This window comes from Ochlerotatus camptorhynchus, unplaced genomic scaffold (genome assembly GCF_037179485.1).
Source record: "Ochlerotatus camptorhynchus isolate MF236.1 unplaced genomic scaffold, CSIRO-AGI_Acam_v1.1 ptg000482l, whole genome shotgun sequence".
In the NCBI taxonomy this organism is placed as follows: domain Eukaryota; kingdom Metazoa; phylum Arthropoda; class Insecta; order Diptera; family Culicidae; genus Ochlerotatus; species Ochlerotatus camptorhynchus.
This window is the reverse complement of record NW_027040967.1, coordinates 589,902-616,186: the sequence shown is the minus strand read 5'-3', so window position 1 is coordinate 616,186 and position 26,285 is coordinate 589,902. Positions and strand designations below refer to the sequence as shown.

The 26,285-nt window shown below is 37.5% G+C and overlaps 1 protein-coding gene across 3 annotated transcripts in view; it reads right to left on the bottom strand.

Annotated features, from left to right (window-relative positions):
- Positions 1-311: 311 nt before the first annotated feature.
- Positions 312-26,285, bottom strand: part of KrT95D (phosphofurin acidic cluster sorting protein KrT95D) — a 101,324-nt gene continuing 75,350 nt past the window's right edge. Inside the window, exons 2-12 of one of the 3 annotated variants that reach the window (XR_010518629.1) lie at positions 15,603-16,410; positions 15,239-15,542; positions 5,291-5,458; positions 4,543-5,038; positions 4,323-4,477; positions 3,806-4,065; positions 3,415-3,741; positions 3,231-3,321; positions 3,057-3,173; positions 999-3,002; positions 312-676 (exon numbers count right to left, since the gene is read on the bottom strand). Coding sequence is in view for 2 of the 3 variants with exons in the window: in XM_065235412.1 (XP_065091484.1) it covers positions 2,872-3,002; positions 3,057-3,173; positions 3,231-3,321; positions 3,415-3,741; positions 3,806-4,065; positions 4,323-4,477; positions 4,543-5,038; positions 5,291-5,458; positions 15,239-15,542; positions 15,603-16,410 (2,857 nt within the window). In the remaining variant the exon portion in view is untranslated. Of the gene's footprint in view, positions 3,003-3,056; positions 3,174-3,230; positions 3,322-3,414; positions 3,742-3,805; positions 4,066-4,322; positions 4,478-4,542; positions 5,039-5,290; positions 5,459-15,238; positions 15,543-15,602; positions 16,411-26,285 lie in introns of all 3 variants that reach the window. The other 2 variants (XM_065235412.1, XM_065235413.1) reach the window with 2 other exon arrangements.

The following is a 26,285-nucleotide window of genomic DNA, read 5'->3' as shown; positions in this document are numbered from 1 at the left end:
AGCCAATAATTTCAAATTTTATTACATTAAGTTACCTGAAAATGTGAACATTTCTTAAGGTATTAATTATGCCCCTTCCCCCTACTGTTCTTTCATTCCTACTCGAAGTAAATTGATTGCTTACTTGTTTTGTAAATAACAAAAAAATCACATTTATTTTCTATATCCATATTTTTATATGCATTGCTGTTTGACGACTTCATAGTAACCTACATCATATGTCTAAACATGCTTTCGTTTACTGTGTTGTGTATGCTTTTGATGAATCTTAATACTACTATTTATGGCGATTTGAAATGATTTTCATGTAATTCTATCAATTGCCTTAGATAATGAGCATACGAATCGTTCCTACATGTAAGATATTATATGGGCTAGAGGACACAGCAGTGTAGTAGTACTCGTTAGATGTGTGTATTAGTTACATTTTCTTGCAAGGAGAAAAACAATTGACTCATTGCTTGTATTTTATACCAGTATTGATTATGTAACTAATGCTGTGATGCTTTGTTGAACAATGGATAAGTATTCCGCTAGGAATTATTCCTAGCGTTAATTGCATGATTGATAGATCAGGAGCACTGGTAAGGTAGAAACAGGATATGATAAGTATATACACATTTGTGGGAACAACATTAACTTCATTTTCCTGCAATACAACACGAATAGTTAATACCTGGGAGGGAGACACAGATAGCACATACGAAACTCATTTCATAGCTAGCCTTTGTTGATTTTCTTTACGCGTTAGTGATTGTTTGACTTTTCTGATTTGCATTTTATTATGCCACCAAAGATATTGACAAAAACATCGATAAATGGTATCTTTCATATGATTTGTTCAATGAATTAAACTAAAAAACGATGTTCCATTGAATAACGCAAGATATCAATACCGCTATCTATATTCTTGTAGGGAAAGCATTACCAAACTGTTTGGCATGGCCGATGACAGATCGTGACATATTCGAGTCTGGATCTCCCTCCCAGGTTAATACCCTGGCGAATTCACAATGGTTAAATACTTCTATGTCATTATTTATTTATTGTTTTCAAGTAGGCTTAGCTAACCTTCCAGTGCGTGCTCAAAACACTATCAGTCAAATTGATTTCTGTTTAGTATTCGTTTAATTTTCGTAACACTTGCTAAATATGAGAGACTAGCTTTCACAATGTTGAAAGATTAGCAGCTGAGGCCATGAATCTAATGTCTCACTTTCTCTACTTGTTTTTATTTATATCACAATTGAAAGAATTTATGTTCTCACAAATCGAAACAATCTCAGCCACGCTCGTATCAATATGCGAATGTCTAACAAACTTTTAGGCGAGTATTCCAGAAAGGGTAAATGATGACGCTGTTCAGCATGCAAGGCAGTTTTGGTCATGATGGCTTTCCTATTATAGTTTTTTACAGATGGGACTGACTTGATTATGGGCAGTAAAGGTTTTTCTTTTATCACTTCTGTTCAATGCTGGTTGTCGCATATCTGTCCAATGGTGCAATCGAATTGTGGTAATATGAAGTCAGAGGAATATTCATATCTCATCATAGATACATAGCATTACGAAAAAAATAACAGGGAAAAAATGTAAATGAAACTGTTTCCACACTGCTAAAAATCAACGCTTCGTTTTTGCGTTAAACTTAAGGTGACTTTCACCTGTAACACGTCTCTTAGATTCGTTTTGTAAAATCAGGAGAAAATTACATGTCCAGAGAAATTTCCATAAAAAATAATACAAAATTATAGAAATTTTAAAAAAATATGGAATTAACGCGACTTGTGTAATCATCCAATGAATTGCGAGAGCACCCCTAGTTGTGCAAAATTAAAAAAAAGGGGTTTGGTGTCGGGCACTTTTGTAATCATTTTTATAAATTTACCTCCCTAACTTAAACCAGGCAGTATGTTATGATGTTAGGGTGGTTAAGGTTCAATAACAGATATGATCCACCATACGAGCTCAGAATAATTTCATTTTCGTTGAGCACCAAGCTCTGTAAACCTGCTTTAATAGGTTAAAATAGTGCATAAAAATAAATAACAATACAGAGGAAAAATACTGCATATAATATTGATATTCCCGTTTGTTCCCGAATTTGAGTAACTTGTATCACGGTGATTCAACTATTTTTTTTTATTATAGTAGCATCAGATATACTATAGTCATGACCAAAACATGCTTTGAAAACGTTGACATTTTGGAATTTTAATAAATAAACTACCAATGTATAATAGACAACAAGCGTAAAGCTGATCAAACAATTATATTTCAATTGAAAACTATTATAATGGCGAAATAAATGCTTGTATTACCCTTTCTGAAACAACCAAATTACAAGCCAAAGTAGGTAGGAAACAAAATACATAACGTTGCTCGCTAGCTAGGCGCCATTCTAAAGTAGTCGCACATTTTTGAGCGTACCCATTGTAAATTGACTTCAAATTTTTTCTACTAAACAGCCTTACGGTAGCGTAACGTTACACAAAACATTCAATTTTGTTGATACTAAGTAGTAGTGCTTGCACTAAACAATTCTATTTAGTCGCAGCGAGATCGGCTAGCCGCAGCCCAACTGCGGGGTCTCAAAATTCGGGAGGAACTGCTTAGAGAAGCCCGAGAAGTGACAGACATTTTGCTACCAGTATTACTAACATTATTACTATTATTAGCAGCCCCCGTGATGGCGAACGTAGTAGAGGAGCAGCGAATTTTACCAGACTTACCAATAGTCGAAGATTGCGATACGGTAGTGGATGATAATCCCTGCGACGCTGGTGGTGATAGAGCTGTCACAACGGCGGGACCTGGTGCCATCGTGGTAGATCTAGCTACAACCTTCATTGCAGTGGATGATGAAGCTGACTAGGTTAACATTTCGGCCGGAGCCAACGGAGCTCCGACCAAAGCGATTGGGAAATTTTTGATATGTGTCTGCCATTGGGATGAAAGCTGGAAGAACTTTACCCCGGTCCACTCGGTGCCGTCGATGTACACTGAAAAAAATATGAACTTAATAATAATCCATGAGGGCTTGAAATGGTCTTTACCTCGCAAAGGAACTGGATGGGACTGTTTCGGCGAACAGATTAGCCTAGCGACGCCTTCGACACACTGTTCTTTTTCAGCATCGCGATCTTTTTCTTTTTTCTTGCCAAGTCGCATAACTAGAAAGTAATTAGTTTACTAAAGATATCCAACTCGATTTATTTTTGAGCATTTACCGCTCTTTTGCTTCTTCTCCTTGGTAGCATAGCTCAGTGTTAAGCCGTTCGTATACTCGCCATTTATAGGAGCAAGTGGCAATCTCCAAACCTGAAAAAAAACAATCAATATTATCCTCTTGAAATCTAAAAATAACAACCAATGCATTGTTCAGTTTGCCCCAACTTTAAAATATATCAATACCTGCAAATGTCTGAAGGTGCTCTTAATACTGTTTTTGCCTGATGGATCTTGACCCTTGCTTAAAGATTTATCCTTTGCATCCAAAATAGGTCGACCCAGTGGCCAGTAATCCACCTGTAGTTCCAAAGATTCCTGTGGACCACCACTACTACTCGATTGATGCTGCACAATTGAAGCTGGTGTAAGTGGTGCTGGAGGTGAGGCTCGTCCACTTTGTGGCGGTGAGCTTGATAGCACTCGATCCGAGCTTGGCTGTGAACTAAGTGTCATGGTTTCTTCCAAATCTAACGAAAGTTGTGGTGCCTCCAGGCATCCTATCCTGACATCCTATAGATTAAAGCATGATACAGTAATGCAATTTTGTTGGGCAAGAATCACAAATTGTACATACACTTATGAACGGAACAAATATTTGGCATGAATCCTCGTCCCGATAGTTAACCATTGCTTCTGCGATAGGAACTTGTGTACAGGGTCCACTAGAATGCAAGTATCGCTGTATTCGGCTAATTATCTCGGCTGATTCGATTTTCGATTGTGCGCTCTCTAGGTTCGCTGCTCGGTCACAGATCTGTTGCCAGTTTTCCGTTCCAAACATATTCGAATAGCTTGAGTCAATCACACTAAGATACCGTGCTACTCCGCAAGAACCTGGAAATAATTGTTTGAAATAAATAGATAAGTTTGTTAGGATGAAATGTATGAAATATAACAATATTTTAAACCACTACACTCAAAAAAAAAATCATCACGTTAGTGCTACTCCGAAAACAAACCGCTTCAATATAGAATCTACGTGCTGTCAATTAAATATCAAATAAAGTGAAATTAACTTTAACGGTCTCTGTCTGCACTTAACGAGTTATTTTTTATTGTACTATGAAATGAATATATATAAAAATCCTTACCTATAGGGACAATATAGAATCTGATATGGTTTACCCAATCCGGGGGACGAATTCCCAAAAGCTCAACATAATGACGCAGCACGGCACCCTGCAGCCAGTCACCACCTACCAACAGTACTTTCACAGTTGTTGGTGGTTTAGCTGTCGAGTTGCAGCTGCAAAAAAATACATAAATTCATCAGTCTACCTACCACTTGAAAAATGCGGCAATCAATCTTACTATTTCTGAATTTTGTTCATCAGTGCTTGTGTGATTGCTTTCACCTCAGCCGTGTTGTTTGGAGAGAATGTCGGTCGAAAGGTGGATGATATGAGTGACACTAGTCGTGGTGTAAGCGAGGAACTGCTGCTGGCTTCCGGTGGTCCAATGATTGTAACCACATCTGGCAGTTGCGATTCCTCGGTAGTGAAAATACGTGATAGTTGTTCCAGGAGTGACTTGCGGGGTTCTACATTCGTTGGCGAAAGACAGGTTTCGAGAGATGTTTTCGGTTGATCACCGGATGAAAAGCTAAGAGACTGCTTCTGCTTTTTGGCACTGTTGGGAGTGCTACTACTGGTGCGAAATAGACGATTTTTCTTCTCCACAGTTGTTGGCTCCTTCTCCTTCGGTGGACTACCGGTGTTCTGGGGATCCGATGACAGTGCTTCCGGATCAGTATTTCCGGCACCACCTTCATTACCGGAACTGTCGTTTTTCCAGTCGCCAGAGCGGTCTGATGGTAAAATGAGATAAATGATTTGTTTTTTTTGTAAAGAAATCAATCATGAATTGAATTGAAATGTTGGGGTATTTAACGATGGAAGAGGAAGCTACAGATCGAAACAAGAAGAAAATATCACAGACTATCTATTTAATGATAGGTGGGTACATGATCCAGAGGAAAACATACTAAGTCGAAGTTAAGGAAACAGTAGACAGTGACAGAAATTATAAAAAAAAATGTTGTAAAAATGAAGCTACAAACCTTGGTTGTTACTCAAACTGTTACTGTAATTGCTAGTATGATTGTTATTACTGATATTGTTGATGTTCATACTGTTATTTAGATTATTGGCAACTGTTACGGAATTGCTTTTCTTTTCGGCGAGTGAGTCACGCTTCTCTAAAATGGTTTTCTTTTCTGGCATATAATCTGTAAAAACGAAAGAAAATGAAGAGGAAACAAACATAACAAGCCATGCAACATTATCTATGTATATAAATGTAGTTTCACGTTCAACAAAGTATAATATCATTAGCTTGGTTGCAATTTTTGATTATATGTATTAAGATTTGTGGCGATTTTTCCGTTTTTGCCAAACCTTTTTTTCATTCTTTCCTGATGATTGCAATAATTACTTAATGTTAAGTAGGGCAAGATAGGTCAACAAACAGGCTGAATGTAGCCCCCAGATGGTCGGGACTTCAATCGCAGGCCAGTCCCCTTTCCTTGCAATTTTTCACTATATCTTATGCTATCCCTACTAGATTAAAAAAAAAATAACAGTTTGCTGCTTTCACTGATTGCATCACTTACCACAGTGAATCTGATCTAGAAATAACCCGTCCCACTAACACAACTATCCTCCAACGGTATAAATAGAATGAATCAGTGAACATGTATATTGAAATCTAATCTCAAGCTCCATCTATGTGGTTCTCTGTGCAATTTCACTGGTTCTGATCAGTAACGGAGTAGCAACTACAACATGCACGGTATTAACAAAAATCAGGCTCATTGTAACACCAATGCTGGTATAAAAATTTATTACCATTATTGAGGTTGCGGTGAACCTGTTCATATTGACAAACAAATAAATTAATAAATGTACTAGCAAGTATATTACCAATTATTTATTAATATTCTCGAATTCCTTGAGTAGTATCGTTGTGCTTTCCACACATTAGACACATTCATGCAATGGTTGGAATAGAAAACTCTCAATTAACTCTCAAACACCCAACGTCTCATACTGCAAAATGCTAAAACTAACATAACACTCGTCATTTCTGATCAGATTTATATATATCCATGTTAAAAAAATGGCAGTTTTATGAGTTTTAAATGATTTTGAAAAAGTCTTTTTATACTGAAAATATTTTGAATTGAAACTGGTTTGTGCATGTAGAACATTAAGTTGAGAGCCGGAAAAACGCTCGCTACAGAAGCGTAAAAACCTAGAAAAAGAAGAAGAACTGACCCATCTTGCCATACCGTTCCCTACTATTCTATTCATAATCGCTCATTACACCCATATCACTGCTAGACTTCCGATGCATATTAAATATTTACGCGATTATGGGTAGTATTTCAATCATATGTATAAATCCACGCAAAATAGTGAAAAAAAATAAACGAATTTCAAATTTTACCTGTTGTCGTGGATTTGCTAATATACAGTGCTGTTCGATATAATAGCAGCGCATGTTAATTTTCATAAAAAAATTAAAGTCAAGTGAGATACTTAGGTATTTTTTTATAATTACTTTATTTTATTAGGCACAATCGAATAAACTTTACAGTGCCGAGATTTTTTGTTCACTATACAATACATCCTAAAGCTATGGTCATTAGGTATAATACAAAACACATTTTATCTTCAGCTTTCTAAAAAGCTTTGTCCATCAGAACGGGATTCACTTCCCGTGGTTTCAAGGTATGGTAACATCGCCAAAGGGAGGCATAGCACGTCTACTGCAAAAATGGACGCAAATCGTGGTCTTCACTCACACACTTATCACGAAACGGTTGATTTTCAAAGTCGACGACCCATCGACCGAAAGAACTGCACTTAACAAGGATCCCAAACGTGGCCGAATCCAGGATAATTTTATACCGTAAAATGCCATAATACTGCGCCATAAATTTCCAAAATAATTATACATTTTATAGGTATAACATTGATTGCGTTGAACATATTTAACGTATACACTGCTGTATTGGAAACATATATAAATTCAGCTAAAATCGCAATATATTAAGGGGGCATGGAGAAAATGCACCCCTTCGCACCAATGACTTTCTGCCGATTTTAAATACATTTACAAAACATTTCCGCGGATCTAGCAGCATTGCTAGTTGAGACACTTAACTAACAATGCTGATTCACAGATTCTCGAAAAAGTAGTAAAAACATATTTTAAATACTTTGACTATATGTTTTAGTATTACTTCTACGTGAAGTCAACGATTTACATAGTTGAAGATGCTAATTTCAAATAACAGACTGTAGTGGTTATTTTTATACGATAGATGGAGTAGATGAAAGTATAGAATTGATAGTTCCGTTTAGATTACGGCATTGTGAAAATTGCATATAGAGAGTAGATAGCGAGCTAGGACAACTTTTAAGGAAGGTACAAATCGGTTTTTTCATCTCTCTTTACCAAACTCCCCATTTGGAGAGGGATGGTGAGGGGTGGTGTGATGAAAGTTGTCCTAGCTCGCTATTCTAATATCTAGGGTATACGTCCCTAACCTCGGTCTAATATGCAGCCATCGATTACGTTTTTAATCATAACTCATCAATGAATTTACCTGCAAACGATATTCTACTGCTAAATGGTATGCTTAGATATGCTTATCATGTCGTTTGCTATCAGAAACCACGAAAAGTTGAAAAACTTACTTTTTTTAAGACAATAACTCACGAGGGAAATGTATGTAATATGGGTCTATTGTCCCCAAATTGGGTCTATTTATGGATGCAACTTCGTCCTATCTTGTTTGATCCTCAAAAAAACGCTCTTGGTAACGTTTTCTGATGTATTTTTTTTTATCACTATCACTGTTAACTTAATGCTCTTCATTCCTCAAAACATTTCTTAGAGAAAATTTTACGAAAACTACATTAAATCACTCAATTTAAAAATTAAAAATTAAAAATTTCGCTTATCGTCTTTTGACCGCAGAATATCTAAATCAGAACATTGTGATGTTCATTATACAGGTTTGGCAGAAAAAATCTCCCTTCCTGTTCGTTCCTTATCATCCAAATGCAAAACAACATTGTTGACGTTACTCTTATTGCTATATGCTGTCAAATGAATTTCATGGGCCATAGTTAGGAACATAGAAAAGAAATGTGTCCCTAAAGTTGGGTCCATGTTTTACTTGTGAAAACGTTGTTAAACAATTAAAATAAACATAAAATATTCAAACAGCAACTGTAAGTTTTACGTCTAGTGTGTATTATCAGGTAATTCCAATCAATAAATGCCATAATCAGGCCATTTGATGATCGTCAGTCAACCTTCCCATCTTCAGTGTTCACTCGGCTGTCGACAAAAGCAGACCACTCTCGATGTGTGCTACGCGATCGTCTGTTTTCTCGGCAGCAACCATTGTGTGGTCCTCCTCATTGTTCTTCATCAGCAGTTCTTTCGGTCGATGCGTCGTCGACTTTGGAAAGCAACCGTTTCGTGATGAGTGTGTGAGTGCTGACCACGTTTTGCGTCCATTGCTGCAATGGACGCGCTCTGACCCTCGTTGGCGTACAACAATTTGCCATACAATGAAACTACTGGAAGCGGCTCCAGTTCTGATGGAGGAGGCTTTTTGGATAGCGGAAGATAAAGTGTTTATTGTGTTGTACCTTTTGACTATATATTTAAGATGTATTGTATAGTGACCAAGAATCCTCGGCTCTGTTAAGTTAATTCGGTTGAGCCTTATCAAATAAATTAATAAACAAAAAAAAAAAAAACCTTCCCATCTTAACCTTATAAGTCATGGCGGCTAAAAACTCCGAACATTGTGATATTCTCAACCAGTTTTATTACTTACGAGAGCTGAAAATGTATTGAAATGTTGTGATATAAATTGATTTGTGTGTGGTACACATTTATCAACCATCAGTGATCAATATTTTCCTTATTTTTTGTGTAATATTCCTTAATTAATTATTTATTTGCGTGATAGGCCGAATGAAAGGACTAGACCCACATTACATACCGTAACCCTATATGCAATCTTCACACTGCCGTACTCTACCGGAACTATCAACTCTATGCTTTCATCTACTCCATCTATCGTATAAAAATTACCACTACAGTCTGTTATTTGAAATTAGCATCTTCAACTATATTTTAAATGCTTTTTATATTACATCGAGAAGCGGCGCCGATGGTGTAGTGGTAAGCGTGACTGCCTCTCATTCCAAAGGACCCGGGTTCAATTCCAGTCGGCACCGCCGTGATTTTCTGAGGCATAAAATCTCTGGTGCATAAGTTGATGGGCCGATAGGTTAGGTGTCCAGGTGTGGGAGCTGCCTTCCTGGCGGCGGTAGCATTGGTTCTCAGTACGGAAAACAAATCAAGGAAAAAAATGCCTCGGGGTGCATTTTACCCCAGAAGCCCTTACTGCAAAAAACGCGGAATTAGGCGCTGTGCAGAATTATAATCTATACGGTATGTAACGAACATCTTATGATGCAAATGATCGTTTGTAAATTTAAATACTAAATATAGGGAGGCTTATAGAACATTAATAACAATCCAATCCGTTTCAACTTCTAGAATGACCAAGGACTAAACAGTGAAAACTTCATGAATCGAAATCGAATAGACTACCGACATAGAAACATCGAGATGTGGAACAATAAATCTATGAAAACACCTTCTAGAAGAATAATTTATTGGTCGACATTGACAAATTAAACAACATCGACTCATGGAATGATGTTCAATGGAGTTACAAAGTGAAAACTGCTGCGAGTTGTAGTTGACAAAAACGGAAAACCTGCGATTTACCAATGAGTTAGCTAACCGATTTATATCTATATCTATCATAATGTTCGATACTTTACTTAGAAATCCTCTTAAAAGCATAATATAGGGTGTGCCACAAAGTAATTAGAATTAGATGAAAAAATCCGCGATTCCGTTAATCGTACGCCAAGGACCAGACTTATTATTTGAACTGCTTCAGTACAGGTTCTATTTTTATGGTTGGACCATATGTGTACAATATAATTTCGATTGAATTTGCTGAGATGAACAAGTGTTTTGTAGATATTCATTAACCAGGCCTCAAAAGATTTCGATAGTTCGGATACACTTGCGGATTTTCCACCCAACGTTATATCGCCAAATGACAAATCGAACTGACGCGATCTTCTCCGATTTGCATGAAATTTTGCATAATTGTGTTATGGTCAATTCTGCCATTTTGAATCTTGCAAACAAATTTAAAATAGCGTATTCGTTTTTTTTTTCACAAATCATAACTCTAAAACGTCACTTTCAATCGAAATGACAGTGGTGTAGTAGTAAGCGTGATTGTATCTCATCCCAAAAAACCTGGCTTCAATCCCAGTTGGCGCCACAGGGATGTTCTGAGGCATAACATCTCTGATCACGCCTTCTGATCACGGGAAGTAAAGTCGTTGGTCCCCGGTTCATGAGTTGATGGGTCGATAGGTAAGGTCTAGGTGTGGAAACTGCCTTCCTGTCGTCGGTAGCATTGGTGCTCAGCACGGAAAACAAGATCGACGGAAAACAAATCAAGAAAAAAAAATCGAAATGACGTCTGAGACAAATTTTTAGGATATACTAATTCCTAATAATAATAATGGTAAAAAAAAAAATTAAGCCATTTTGAGGAAAAGAAATCCAAAACAGTATCTCAGACATCATTTCAATTAATCATGTGATGTTGTTTTTGACATCATCCACATCCAAAGGGCCAGTCACTTTCGAATGTATAGGAATGGGAGGAAACCATTTGGAAATGCATGAAAATTTTCAGTTTTTATTCATTATTGTCTTTATGGGCAGTTTTAGATGCACAAAAATTGCACGAGTACATTACTATGGTGATAAGGTAAACACTCGTTTATTTGTTTCTTTCTGTGAAAGCATGTTTAGTCACAAATCGTGGTTTTCTGATATTCTCCATACAGCAAAAATGATTATCCTACCATTGAAGGGACGACATCTCTCGGATTTTCAGTATAGCTACTACTCAAATCATATAATTAATTGGAAGTGATGTTATGATTTATTGAAAAGTATCGACTACACAATTTTGATTTTTATTTTGCACGATTCAAAACGTTCGAATTTTTACTCAAATGTCAATGATTGACCATAACAAACAATTATGCGAAGTTTCGTAAATGTAAATCGGTCGAGTCAGAAGTTATTTTTTTTTGCTATTCGACCTGGAAATGCTCCATATTACTTATGTTTTTCGGATATGGCCTGTTTTGACTTTGTTTTGGTTTCTTCTGCGTTTTGAACGTCTTTAGGTCATTTTTAGGGGCTTGGCACGTTGAACGTTACTCGTCAATGTACCCAGTTTTTAGTCAAACCTCGAATAGAGACAGCCTTCTTATTGGCGAAAGCTTCGGTGCGCATCCGGTCCAGGTTAAGCTTGGCTGCGCATCCAACTAGGTTAACAACCAGATTTCAGTGTGTCCTGCAATGTACACTCTTCACCACACTTCCAAATAGCAGGTCAGACTGCTCCGATACTTACTTTCTCCAGTTTTCTTCAAATTCCTAAATGGCAGATTGGAAATAGTGCACCATTTGGCGCTTTGATTGGGAAAAAAAGACCTTTCGGCACACATAGTAATTGTTGACCAATAAGTAAACAACAACACACTTCGACGATCAGCTACAAAACGTCATCGGGATAGAAATGGCGGCGTGTTGAAACTGTGCTTATAATTTCTAGTACACCCAATACGAAATAAATATACGGATACCAAATCTAGCAGCAAACAATTTGCTTCTACTATTGATATACTCGCTCACCATTTTCCAACTGTGGCACTCCATCCATATACGAAGAATGCATATTGTATTAGTTTGAGCTTTTCTTAGAACGGCATGTTGAAAAGGTAAATGCGTGACCTGTGAATGATTCATTGATCTATGTAACAAAATAATAAGGCACTGTATAAAAATAATGTAAGGCGATTAATTCATTCAAATTATGTAAGGCGATTCTTGATAATTGAAAATGCTTACGAATACCTAGAGTTAATGCCAACGACATTTTATTTCGTATGTTGTTATAAACTGCACGTTCAACCTGTTCATGGAACAGATAATCAATTTTATAAAATCGTATAATCGTATGCACATTTAAAATTGTTTTACTAAACCGTTACATTTTGTGAATGATAACAAAACATCATTTTCAGCATAACAGAACGTGTTCGCCTTCGCGAATGAACCAACAAGACGAAACGCTAAGGCGAGAGGAAGACAGGGAATCAAACCACAGAGAGCAAGCAACAATATAGACACAAATCTTGCGACGATTATCATGACAAACTCTGTCTGCAACATAGCTTGATCGGAACGGTGGAAGGAAACGATAAAATTGTTTCAAAGAATGTTTGTAACACACGCGGAGGATGATACATGTAAATTTATGTTATGTCATTCCGCCGTTCCGATCAAGCTAAGTTCCTAAGTTCCTACCTCACACCTTCCCCCGGTATAGCCTGGGCAATGTTGTGCTTCCGACAATAGCAAAGTGAGAGAGTGCGACGCGAACACAGGCGCGGTAACCATAGCACGGCGATAGAGGAAATGCTTCGTTAACTCGCAGGAGTACCAACCGGTACATTAACATCAACGCCTAATTACGGCAAACTGAACACGACATGAAATAATGGACACGGCACAATGAATCGGATACCATGCTACAGGGATGACAGGACGTATACGCTCCCTAAGTAAAAAGGTGACACAAAGTTGGGTAGTAGGTTCAGACGTACATTCCTGACTTACACCAACCTGGCTCTGAACATGGCCCCCATAAAGCACCGTGTTAACCCTAGCGTGGCCTCCCTACTTACATAGATAACCATGGGATCACGATAGGCGACTACATATAACAAGTGGAGATAGCGGTCTCAGAGAACGGCAAGACACCAGACAGTGAAAACGAAAGAACGGACGTGTTCACAAGGAGTGGGATGTTACACAGAACACCAGTGTTGAAAGTGGTGGCCACAGTGAGTTCCAGCAGTAGTAAGCCTCAAGGAGAGCTAGGTCTTGTGCTGAGCCAGATGTTCACACCGAAATCCAGCAGTAGCACACCCCAAGAAGGACTGCAGCCTGGGAGGACCAACATGACGAAGGTCATCGTACTATACTAGTTCATGAAGGATAAGAACAATGTCCACAATCCACAATGTCCTTGATCATAAGGTATTAGTGATGGGTATCAAATCTGCCGAACGGGAACAGAATACGCTGATGACGAGAGTTGAGACTGCTAAAACTGCCAAGGGGAAGGCAACAGCTGAAGCACAGGAGACGCCGAAGGGACCCCAAAATCCACGCTGGGGGCAGAAGAAATCCAAGAATAACCGTCGTCGGGAGCGAAGTAAGGGCGGAACGACGTACGAAGATTTCCTCCGGAAAGTGAGTGCTGATCCGCAATTGAAGAAAACCAGGCGCAACGCCGGCTAGCTGAGCTAAAGAGTGGTGCATAAGCACAGCCCTCCTGAAGTAATTTATTTGGTGTAGTCCCGTCCCGTCCTGTATGCATATATGTGCAGGCAGGATTGCTGCATTTAAGCACACGAAAGCAATACCCTACGGCTTTTTAAAAGTTCACCCATACCATAAAAAAAAACAAACAGAAGTGCTCTGATCTCGTGGAGCTGAGTCGAATGGTATATGATACTTGGATCAAAAGTCGGTTTTCTAATCTAATAATAATTCTAATCTAATCTAATCTATACTGTTCTTTGTAAGAAGGATAATAAACAAAAACCGAAAATATGAGCCCTCTTTCTTCGGTGTTATTTTGGATAAAGTTAATTTCTTCATCAACATTTCAAAAGGGTGAAACTGTTTTTGTAGAATATAACTTTAGCCGTCGATTTCTCACGTGAATAAAAGCTCGCACATGCAAATTAATTAGAAGAGGAATGTTTCCTCTACCAGTACCGCGACATACCCTATTACCGTGGGGTTAAGAACGTTTCAAGATTAAATCAGTTTACGAAAAATGAATTTGCAGTGATTTATGTTATTTTTTTTTTATTAAAGAAATGAATAGATCATTTGTTTCTACCGATGCCAGAACTTCGTTCAATTGATTCAAAATGTAAAACATTCATTTTATTAATCCATTTTGCTGCTGCAATCAAGCCACGGTTTTAGGAATTTAAATGTACGGCGGTGCTCTAAATCCGTGGGTTTTATTTTATAAATATTTTGTTTTGTACGTGGGTGTAACCAGTTGTCAAATTTGTTATGGATTAGTAAAGATGACTCGATATGCTTAAGTTTACGCTATTTTTTTTTAATGTCAATATAGGGGAAATGGATGTAATATCGGCCTAAATGCCCCTAATTTGGGCCCATACATAAATTCAGCAATCGACTAAATTTTCAATAGTGACCAAAAATATCTCATAGTACCGTCCCTATGACGCGTTCATCTAGATAAAATTGATAAATAGCAGCTTTTTAGCGATGGGTCCAATATTAGATCCATAGGTCAACATTAGAGCCATTTCCTCTACATCGCAAAATATTCAAGTTTATTGACAACTCACGGTATTAGATGCTGTGCAGAATTAGGACAGGTCACGGTATAGTTTGCTAGCAGGAGTGAATTTAAATTGCGAGAAATCGGTGATTAAAGTCATTGCTTTCGCCCTATTGGAATGTTGGCATAGATTTGTACAATGAATGAAAAGAACAACACATATTTTTGTGAAGTTTTCACTTCGACGTCACAAACTAGACTTTGATTGCTTTCCTTACACACCAACAGAATTACAAAATCATGCTTTTAGTCCGTGTAAGTTAACCTCACACAGACAGACACTTTAATTGACACTCAAAGAGTTTGTTTTGCACTCTGCAACGAAAAAATAATTCTATCTAACCAACAATTCAATGATCGATATTAGCGAAAAACAAATGCGTTCGAATTTGATCAACCGCTAGTTACCTCTAGTGCTTTTCTGTAGAGAACTCAGCTGAGCTGCTGACTGCTGATGTTGCAAAGTAGGTTTTGGATTTTCGAAAAATGGCCTTAAAGATGGCTTTGGTGTAGAGCCGATTGATACACTGTCCATATCCTGACCGGAATCATCGCCCTCGCCACAGGACAAAGATTCTAGCTCTTGGAACAGGGCATCCAAATCTCGTTTTCCCCTCAACGATTGACCTCGTTCCTGTACATCTCCTTCCAGTTCGTCAGGAACTTTGAATCGCTTCAACAGTGATATGATACGTTGTTTGAAATTGCGTTGCTGTGAAGGTAAAAATTTATTATCAATACTGTCGGTCAATTTTATAGAAGTGTATGTTACCCGACTCATTTTAGCTCGAGATCCTTTATCTTTTCCGCCTAGATTTTCGAAATCGCTATCACTGTCCACCTGATTCGAGGGCAACAAGTTTCCATCATCCCCTTCGCCATCATTATCTCCTCGATCAAATTTTTTATACTGGTCTCGCTTTCCAGCATAATTCCTTTTCGCTGCATACCCGGATAAACCATCATCGTTATCATCTCCGGAACTAAATTCCTGCTCTTCGTCTTCATCGGAATACTCATTTACGCGGTCTGTTACTAGCAGACTGTTATTATTCTTATTGTCTTGATCCACTGGAATGGAAGAGACTTGTGTGGCACGTAGAGTAGCTATCGTAAGCCCCTGGCGACCTGCCTTACCGGATCCATTCAGTTCTACCGTCATGTCCATTGACTTCTGTAGGACAGCATCCATTCGGATCACACCTTCGGCCAGCGTTTTATAACCTAATATAGTACGAGTTTTATACTTCTTTCGTCGTTGCAACAGAATCAACAATCTGTTGCCATCACGCTTAATAAAGTGAGGATATTGCAGGCTAAAATGGAGATCAAGTTCTGTTTCCAGCAGAGGTGGTGAATTGAGCTGGCCCCCTTGGCCTATCACACCCGGTACACTTCCACCCATATTTCCGCTACTGATAGTGCTTCCGTAGCCAGTGCTCAATGATTGTGGTACTGGAATCTCATGTGAACGAAGCGTTCGTTTGGAACTCTGCATTTTCACCGCTAGCGACAGTGATGTGAGATCGGGCGGCAGTGGTGTGAGCAATGAGAGGCGCGTTATCGTCAGGGAGCACAGTCTGGAAAGATAAGAAAACATTTTTTTTTTAATCTCAAAACTTTATTAAATATTATAAATAAAAATATTTGTTATTTCGTCATTGCTATTGTTTTCAGATGATACTTGTAAATCTTCTCTGAATTTGCGCAGTTAATCAATGTTGTGCACTGAATGGTGTTCAAGAATAGGGTGTATTCGGTTTATCATAGATATACATTGAAATTTGTACTTGTACGTCGGATGTAGTAATGCCGTACTCTACTGGATAGTAAACAAACAAACAAATACATACTGCCTATAAACACATAATAGTCCTCTATAAAAAAAACAAGTCGAGAAATACGCTGTTGAAAATCATTTCATTTATGGGATTTTACGGATGGGGGAACCTGATTTGAGATTTGGATGAATTTTATTTTTTCTGACAAGTAACTACTTTTTGTGCGCATAGTAAAATGCATGTTTTACAATCGATTCCTATACTGCCGGTGGAAGCATGACTATCCCATGTGACATTTCGACTTTTTTGGGATTATGATGCTTAACGGGATAAATCAATACATATTTTTGAAATATTATATACAAACATGCTGTTTATTCTAGAAAAATTTAAAAAAAAATGTGAAGTCGTTTTGTCCCATTGCAAAAATGGACGCATATCTGTCCCACTGCTCCAACTTTTAATACGTATAAGAAATTATTCAAAAATTATAGGCTGTTATCCAAATAATACATCGTAAACATATTACAAGCTCCAAACGATTGCCCAAATCGAAAAATTAATCTTTCAATTAATTGGATGATACCTCGATAACGTCGTAAGCACACTAACACTTTTTTAAGGAAAATTTGAGCTATCATTCTCAGTTCTGTTACTATTTACAAACAAATAAATTAAAAAATGTATTAATCAACTTGCAACACCTTACCCTATTTGTACCTTTTTGTGACACATATGATTATTTGGTGTTTGGAGTAAAATGATGAGATTTATTTTAAAAATAAAAGAAATGCATACAACGGTAACTATCATTCCGATGCATGTTGCTTGGTCGGAAGACCAACTAAAAATGATGTTTCGTCTTCTCCAATAACAGGTACGACAACTGCCAACAGAGGGGCTTTCGTCGTCTTCTTCTTCTTCGCATTTCAAGCTTATTGCATATCGAATATTAGCTTATTGCGTGCTCTCAACTTAGTGTTCTAGATGCACTTCCACAGTTATTAATTGAGAGCTTTCGATGCCTGTACCATTTTTGCATTGGTATAATTGTGTGGCAAGTCCAATCATACTTCTATGCCCAGGGAAGTCGAGAAATTTTCCAACCCGAAAAATTCCTAGACCGGACCGGGAATTGAACCCAGCCACCTCCAGCATGGTCTTGCTTTGTAGCTGTGCCTTTACCGACTGAGCTAAGGGAGGCTTTTGTATCTACTTCAATTCCACAAGGAGACCTTTGCCAGAGTACGTTAGCTTCAGTAGAGAACGTATCCTTTTCGATCAGCTGGAGTTGTTTCTTGGAAAACAGTTTGTAATATTTAAGGTCCTCACTGTTGATGTTGCTTGCTCATAACTTCCTTTTTGAAAAACCAATTTTCTCATGATGTCCACGATGGCTTGAATAAGTTCAACGTGTACTGTGAGACATTAAACTTGGCTTGGAACGACACGTTCGAGACGCATTTTTTTTTTTCAACCGCTGCGTGAAATGAATGAGCGGCCATAAAAGTATGGCCTGATTCAAAAAACTCGAACAGTATTTGCTCAGTTTGAATTTCCGTACTGTTTATCAGAAGGATGATGTGTTGAAACAAAAATGCGTTAGGCCGAGTTTAGAATCCTTAGGCCGAGTTTGGCGTCAAGAAGCAGTGTTAGACTTTTGACAATATCTCAACGATTGGTTTCTCATTATCAAATATTACGGTACGTACGGAAAGGTAAATAAATTTGTAAGCCATCAGTAATAATTCCGTTTTTTGCTGAACTGCGCTAGATTAAGAAAGACTAAGTGCGGGTTGTGCTTAATAGGCCGGAAATGGGGTAGTTAACCCTACTCTGAAAAAGTGAAGATTGTGTGTCACAGAAGATTTTTTAATGGAAAAAATTATTTTTTTTGCAAAATTTTGACCAACTTTCTATGGAAAAGTTATATTACGTCAGTTTTTCGAAGTAGAACCAAATTGTTCCGTGAAAGTTTACGATAGCAGCAAAACGTCTGTTCAAACTTTAACTGCAGTTTTCTCATTTTGTTTTGTTTTGTAACATGGTACAGTTATGCTTCCACCGGCAGTATAGAGAACTAATTTTTTATACCCATAGGATTAGAATGATTGGGGTTGGTCTTGAATTTTTTCTAGTTACTATGCCGGACGGATTGGTCTAAAGTGACCAAATAAAAACACCGGTCGATCGAGCTAACATAATATCCTTGAATTTTTTTGACAATCAGAATCAGTCAGTGTCATCGTCTTTGTCGATGCCTTTACGTATGTCAGTGAAATTGTAATGAGCGTTTTCTCAATGTGTATGTATTGTTATAAGTATCCGTGGAAGTATGTTTCACTGTGTGTATGTGTGTGTAGATTACATGGTCACCAAATTATTATATTTCTCCCAAATCTCCTATTTTAAACTGCATTCAACAATATTCAACATAACAACAACTTTGTGCAAGTACATACCATAACATGTCTAATTTACTATTCACGTTACTAATACTAAAATGCAATTTTTTTTTAATGACTAACAAATATTACCTAAATCGTTTCCAACCAGAGCCGAACCTCTGATCAAAAGCAAATCTAGTACCCTTAGCAGCAATGTAATTGTAATTTGACAAATGACTGTAATTGTAATGTGATTTCTTGGGTTGACCTTTTGTGCCGTTTTTAAACGTTAAACCTGAACTTTCCATTATGCTGATGGAAAGGTAACGGGTCTTCAATAAAAAATGAGAATGATTTCAGTGCCGTCCAGCGCTTTTGTGAAAGCATCGCGACTAAGTTGCGTCGTATGGCTGACCAAGGCTCCTTCTCCAATATTCATTGATGTTTTTTTTTAAAGAATAAACATTATGTTTTTAATAAAAAAAATACTGAATTCGTTGAAAAACAAATGTTTGTTTGCTAGCTATATGACTGAAAAAATTCTCATTTTTTATTGAACACCCGTTAGTAGAAGTACGAATGTCACGAGGGGCAAGGTGCAATACGTTTATGTGTACGATTTGCCACGTGAAGCGTGTCATCCGGGAAAATTTTCCACCAGAGCTGAGCTTCGACATGCATTCAGGGGTGCGAGGTATATACATGAATGTGGAAAAAAAGATTCCCTCTTCGCTTAGTTTCCTCAGTCGGAAGGGGAATATATTCTATTCAAATAAATGCTTCCTATGTAAAGCGGAGGGTCACTGGATGAATGCCTGTCCCGAGCGGAAGGCGCGCAAAAAACCAAGGGAAAACTATAGGAAGTACAGGAAGAAAAGAAAGAACAAATCAGTGCGTACGCTAGTATAGCTGCTGCAAGTGCTTAGAACAGCAACAATTAAAAAAAAAACCAGAGAAAAAAAATAGTCCCTCGGCTACGCTTCAAGAGACATTGAACCTACCAAATAAATATTATGGGAAAAAAATGAAAAAGGTCGATTCTGCAAAAAGCAGCTTGGTTTATCGTAGAGAGGGTCTAGTTTAAGAGAGGAGCAGTACGGGCTAGTGTTGAGCCAAACGAACTGTCAAAGCCAGACAATTTTAGAAAACTTGTCCTCCATTAATAGGAACTTTGTCCCAATAGCTGTGGTAGTTGCTAACTTTGGTTACTATAATAGAGGAATGCATTTGTTTCTTATGGATTCCACTATTATAGCAACACTACCGCAACTATAGGTGCAAAGGAGTGAAAATTTTAATAAAAATTATAAAGAGAGAGAGAGACAGAGAGAAGGATTACTAATTTCCATTTAATTCCACTATCTTATTTGCTTATCCTTGACAGATACGCGTATTTCGTCTACAATATGCAGACTTCTTCAGTGTCTTGTACTAATACTCGACTCTGAGTCTAGTCTAGTCGAGTATTAGTACAAGACACTGAAGAAGTCTGCACATAGTAGACGAAATACACGTATCTGTCAAGGATAAGCAAAAAAGGTAGTGGAATTAAATGGAAATTACTAATCCTTCGCTTTCTCTCTTTATACAGGTATTCCACTAAGACGCCCATATTCGTCAGTATTAATAAAAAATAATTTATTTCCGTCATTTTTAGGCTAATCCAACCGAGAAATGTATGATCTACTACACATTTGCATGAAAAGTATGCAAAATTGGCAATGTTTTGTGAGATGAACAGATTCTGTAATGTGGTTGCCAGATGTTAGCTTATTTTTCGAACAATGTTTGTTTCCCCAAATGCGTCTAGAAAATCATTTCGTGAAGATTTTATACAAAAATATGAATTCTGGAAAAACTTGCTTGTACGCTGCAGTCTATTGCAAGCACTCTCATTAAATTTGTTGTATGAATATGCAGAGAATGTAATAACTCCAACCTTAGTTTTATGTTTGAAATATGCTAATATGCTTTATTTTAAGAGAGCTACCGATGAAAAATAATCTTATCCGGGGTTTCCTCACTATTCCGGCACAACCCCCAGACCGCAACTAAATATAATATACTATTACTGGAACACCTACCCTATAGTTCTTCGTAAGAAATACCATTTCCCGAAAGCAACAAACATAATGAAAGAAACAGAATCTTACTAATTATATGTATCACTTTGTTTGGATACAGAAACCCCCAAAACTAGATGCACTAAAAACAAGCGGGTACCATCCCTGTTTCATTTTCAGTTAAATAAAATTTCAACGTCAATCTATCCAACGTTAAGCGTTTACACGTTACGTCAGTTTACCGGTTCCATCCGGATGAATCCACAGTAGCATTGCATACGGCAAAACAAACCTGATGCAACGTAACATTCCATATCATTTTCATCCACAAATTCCACTTTAAATTACCGTCAATCAAAATGTACTAGAGATCCAAAGTCTACTTTCGCTTGCACATCTGCTTCGTAGTTTCTTTCGTAGTGCAAAAAAGTTTCACTTTCATCTGTACACAATTTGGTTATTTCATTGTGAAGTCGTCGTTGAACTCCAACTCCAAATCCTAGCCAATACCGATCCATTTATAATTGAGCTGACGTTGACCGTCTGCCGCATAGTCAGTGCAAAGTGTTAACCGAAGATGACTCATGCGTTTTGTTACTATAGAGATACCAGCCAATGTATTTTGTATGATTCACCACTACTCGGCTGGCAATATGTTTTTGATAAATCAGGATTATCATGTCGGTGAACAATTGTGAATGATAGAAAAACGAAAATGTTCCTAAATTATTTTAAATATATCGCTTTTAAGATATACTTATGAGACATCAATATCAGCAATAACCATAATTATCTCCCTAATTGGTCAACAAGAGAAAATACAAAAAAAAAATACATTTGGGAAATTCAAGAAAAATTAATTCCATTACGTGTCAAATTATGTATTTATTTGTTATGATAAAGAAACAACTGAGAAGCTGTAATTAGGGCAGTGGTTAAAATAAGTAGTAGCAGTAAAATAAGGCAACATGTTTTTTTAACCCACTTATAAATGGGCATATGTATTGACCCTCGACAGTAGTGTGAACAGCAGTTTGTGAGAACTGAACAACTTTTAATATTTCGTTCGACGAACCTTGACCATAAGTGGTACTAATATAGTATAAACCTACTCTATAATATTTGTTTATGTTTATTTTCTGCGATAATTTTGAACCGAGAAAGTGTCGCACATCATTTACTTGTGTTCGCGAACTCGGTATTACACAAAATAACACGAATAATTGTACATAGTTGGAGGAGCATGTTTTCTTTTCCATAGAAAAAAGTTTGACTCATACGGCGGGGAAAAAAACTTACTTAGACAGATGAAAATATTGAACAGGTGAGTGATGTTAATCGAGAATTAATTCAATATAGATTCTAGAATTCTGCAAACAAAAACAAATTTGATACCCTCACGCATCAGGAAGCTTGGATTGCCTTTCTATTAGGATATTATTTTGCAACTAGATCTCGCAGCCTCTGGCATGCTTAGCTCACTTTTAGTTTTTTTAGCTGTCGAAAGAAGCAGCTGCGTGGTTTTCAGTCCGAGTCACGCGATAGTCTGCTGTTGCGGTGCTTGTTCATTGTTTGAAGTTTGTTCTCATTTGTCTGCACCGTTGCACAGTGGAGAAAAGTGACTTAAAATCCCACTTAATGAAAAATCACTATATAGGAGCCCTGCAAAATAGGTTATTTTTTGTATGAAAAAAAAAGGCGGAAAATCGAATGGTGATGGTTTGGGCAGACGTTGGGAAATGCCTCATTTTACCCAATTTTGCATAAACATTGAATAATCATACAGTAATCACACTTGTTCTAATACTGGATAAACTAGCAATAATCATGCGTTTTTTTTTGCTCTATTGAAATCTGAGATCGAAAATCTCGCTCAGCTTCATAATAAGCATTTCCTCACTCAAGCTTCTTTTCGATGAATTGTAAACCGGTCACATTTTCATCTCTATTTTTTCACCGATAATTCATTATCCTCTCTCATGCCCCGTAACGTGGGTAGATCACCTTTTCGTGGTACGTTACGGGATGTAAGATCTACCACCGATTCCTAGTCCTAACTACTTCAAACTAAGGGAACAGTATTTTTCAGTAATCCAAGGAACACATCTTAGTCCTTGTTACTTTTTATGCCTTGTTGATAGTGACAAGACTCGGCTTTGTCTACCGAGGATGATCTTGAAACAAGGAAAAAATGAGTTAGCTGTTTTCATCTATGTGATTCCTAATCTTCTATTCGTTGTTCCCTAGTTCCTGACTACTTCAAATTAGGGGAACAGGATTTTTCAGTAATCCAAGGAACACATGCTAGTCCTTGTTACTTTTGATGCCTTGTTGGTAGTGACAAGACTTGGCTTTGTCTACCGAGGATGATCTTGAAACAAGGAAAAAAAATGAGTTAGTTGTCTTCATCTATGTGATTCCTAATCTTCTAATCGTTATTCCCTAGTTTGAAGTGGTTAAGACTAGGGTTCTGATGCATGGTCATTATCGGTGTCATACCTTAATTTTGTTGCTAAGGAATCCAATTTTGACTGACAAAGGGGCGCGCCTTTGGAGGGTGTTTCAACACTCCGAAGGGTATAAATAGCGGGACCTTTCAATTAGAGTCAGATCCTTGCGATAAACGCAAGAGTGGCAACTGTAAAAAATCGAATACTTCATCATTTCTCAATAGGGATGGAGTAATACGACTTAGTGCATGTCACTAAGGACACGGGATATACTACAATAGATCAATTAACTGGTCGTAGTAGTGTGAGGTCCCGAACAGAGGAAAAAAAATCCTCTCTCATGTATAATGCCAGATTATCTCTCCTAAAAACCAACGAAAATGTTTTTTCATCTCCTATTTAGCACTGAAAACTTGCAATTGGCGATGAAGGCGTTACTGGAGCTCTTTACGCCAATGGAAAATCCCTTAAACAACTGTTATTTTGAGCGTGAAAAATGGCAGAGTATTCCATACTCTTTCGTTCCATTGAAAAATCCCATACCACTCAGTGTGTTAAGAGCCAATGCCAACAACGCGAATAAAATTTAATACAAAGAGCAAAGATAAATGTCAAGCCAACTTGATGTATTTTAATTGGTGCGTTTCTTTTTCACTACCACTGCTTTCGGAGAAATGCGAAGAAAAAAAAATGACAAGAAAAAATAATCTGTCAAATCATAGCTGTTGTTTTGGTTCTTAATTACGGATCAGTTTCGATTTACACATAATGGAAAAATTAGGTATGGAATGTTTTTTTTAATAGTCACCTATAATAATAACGAAACCTCCCTGTGCTTAGTCGATAAAGATGCAGCTATCAAGAAGCACCATGCTGTAGGTTGCTGGGTTCGACTCCTGGTTCGGTCTAGGCAGTTTTAATATGGAAATATTTTTAAGACTTTCCTGGGCATATTATTGTGTGGAAAGTACAGTTATACTCTGTGTTCTCTGACAGTCTCGTTAATAATGAAAACTAACTTAAGTAACTCTATATGCCCAGGGAAGGGAGAAACTTCCCAACTTTAAAATTCCTAGAGTTCACCTCAAGATGATATCTTCCCCAGACATGTTTACAATCGTGCAGTACATTTTAGTTCACTCTTATTGGCGCTTATTAAGAAAAGTCATCTAGTTCATCCAAAATGTGGGAAAATTGGGTAATATGGATAAATGAAGAGGTTTGCCCAAAATGATATCTTTTACATTTGATTGCCCAGACATGTTTAAAACATTTCAGCACGCATGGTCTCAATATGATTTAAACATATTTGATCACTGCGCGATTATTTTTTTTTTTTTTAAATTGAGGTGAAAATAAGAAAAAAAAAAAAAGAGCCACTTTTCGAGGTCTGCCCAAGATAAAACCATCACCATTCGATTTTCCGCATTTCCTTTTTACATACGATAAGCTACTTTTCGGGGCTCCAGTGGCTTTCAGTTAAGGGGGATTTTTGGGCCACTTTACCCCACTGTGCGTTGGAAGCAAACAACTAGTCGGTGGAAATAAAGCTACCGATTAAATCCAGCTTTGTAGCTGGCAGTTTGGAACCTCCATGGCTGAAATTGAAAACTTCGTGGAAACGTTGGGCGCTTATTTCACTGAGATGATTGCTGAGTAGAAATATATGTTCAAAAAGTTCAAATCGGAAGAATCGATGCTTCATTGCTTGTTCCATAACCGAGAGCAATTAGTTTTCCATTAGGCTGATGGAAAGACAGTCGAGATACGCATGTCACCTGCGGGGGCAACGTTCAATACGTGCGAGTGGTATGATCTGCCACCAGAAGTCCCGGATTGCGATCTATCGTTAGTACTGGGGAAATACGGTGATTCGAAGCGTGATGTACGGGAGAATCACACAAGTAGAAGGAGCACTATTGGACAGTTTCTGAAATATTTCAATATTATATTTCCCTTGCAAACCCAAATAAATCTTGCGTAAAAATAAATAAAATAAGAGTGATTTGCGGCAAAACCCGCCAGTATCGCACCCAACGTCAGTGCCTATACGTAAGCGTACTACGACGCGGCTCTCAAACAAAGGAGTAACAAGAGTGATACTATCACTGCTAGACTAGATCTTTGGTTTTCTCATGTGTTTTCAAAGATGTGTTACCAAAATATGTATCACACTTCTCTTTTAATAACAGCCAATGAAAATTCTTAAAATGTATAAAAAACTGAATGCTATAAAATTGATTGATGAGGGGATATGATCTGTTCCGGCACGATTTTAATTTTCCCGGTTTTTTCCCGAAAATTCCAAATGTCTGCTTTTTCCGGTTTTCCCGGATGGTTGGACACCCTTTAACACTGATGAGAAAGTATCACTTTTCTCCTCATGTGTATATGCCCTCTTTTCTAGCAAATACTCATAATAGCATAACATGCGTATGTTTGATAGAAACTACAAAAAGATGATTGGTAAATATCAATTCAACCTCTTCGCGGTGAAAAAATAATCGATTACTAGCCGATGACGGTGGTTCATATATAGAACAGCCATGAATTAATGAAATATTAAACACACGGGTAGCAGGACGGTACATATGTTATACTTCTTCATATCTCACTTTGCTTCGGCACACCTTTCTGAAATGGGTAATTCGAAATCTCCGCAGTTTTTATTTAACATCAGTCGTAATTTAACTGGTGAGGAAATAATGTTTCATTGTTTTTTAGGCTTAAGGAGGAAATGGGTTCCGTATGACGAAATAGTGGTTCACCCTATG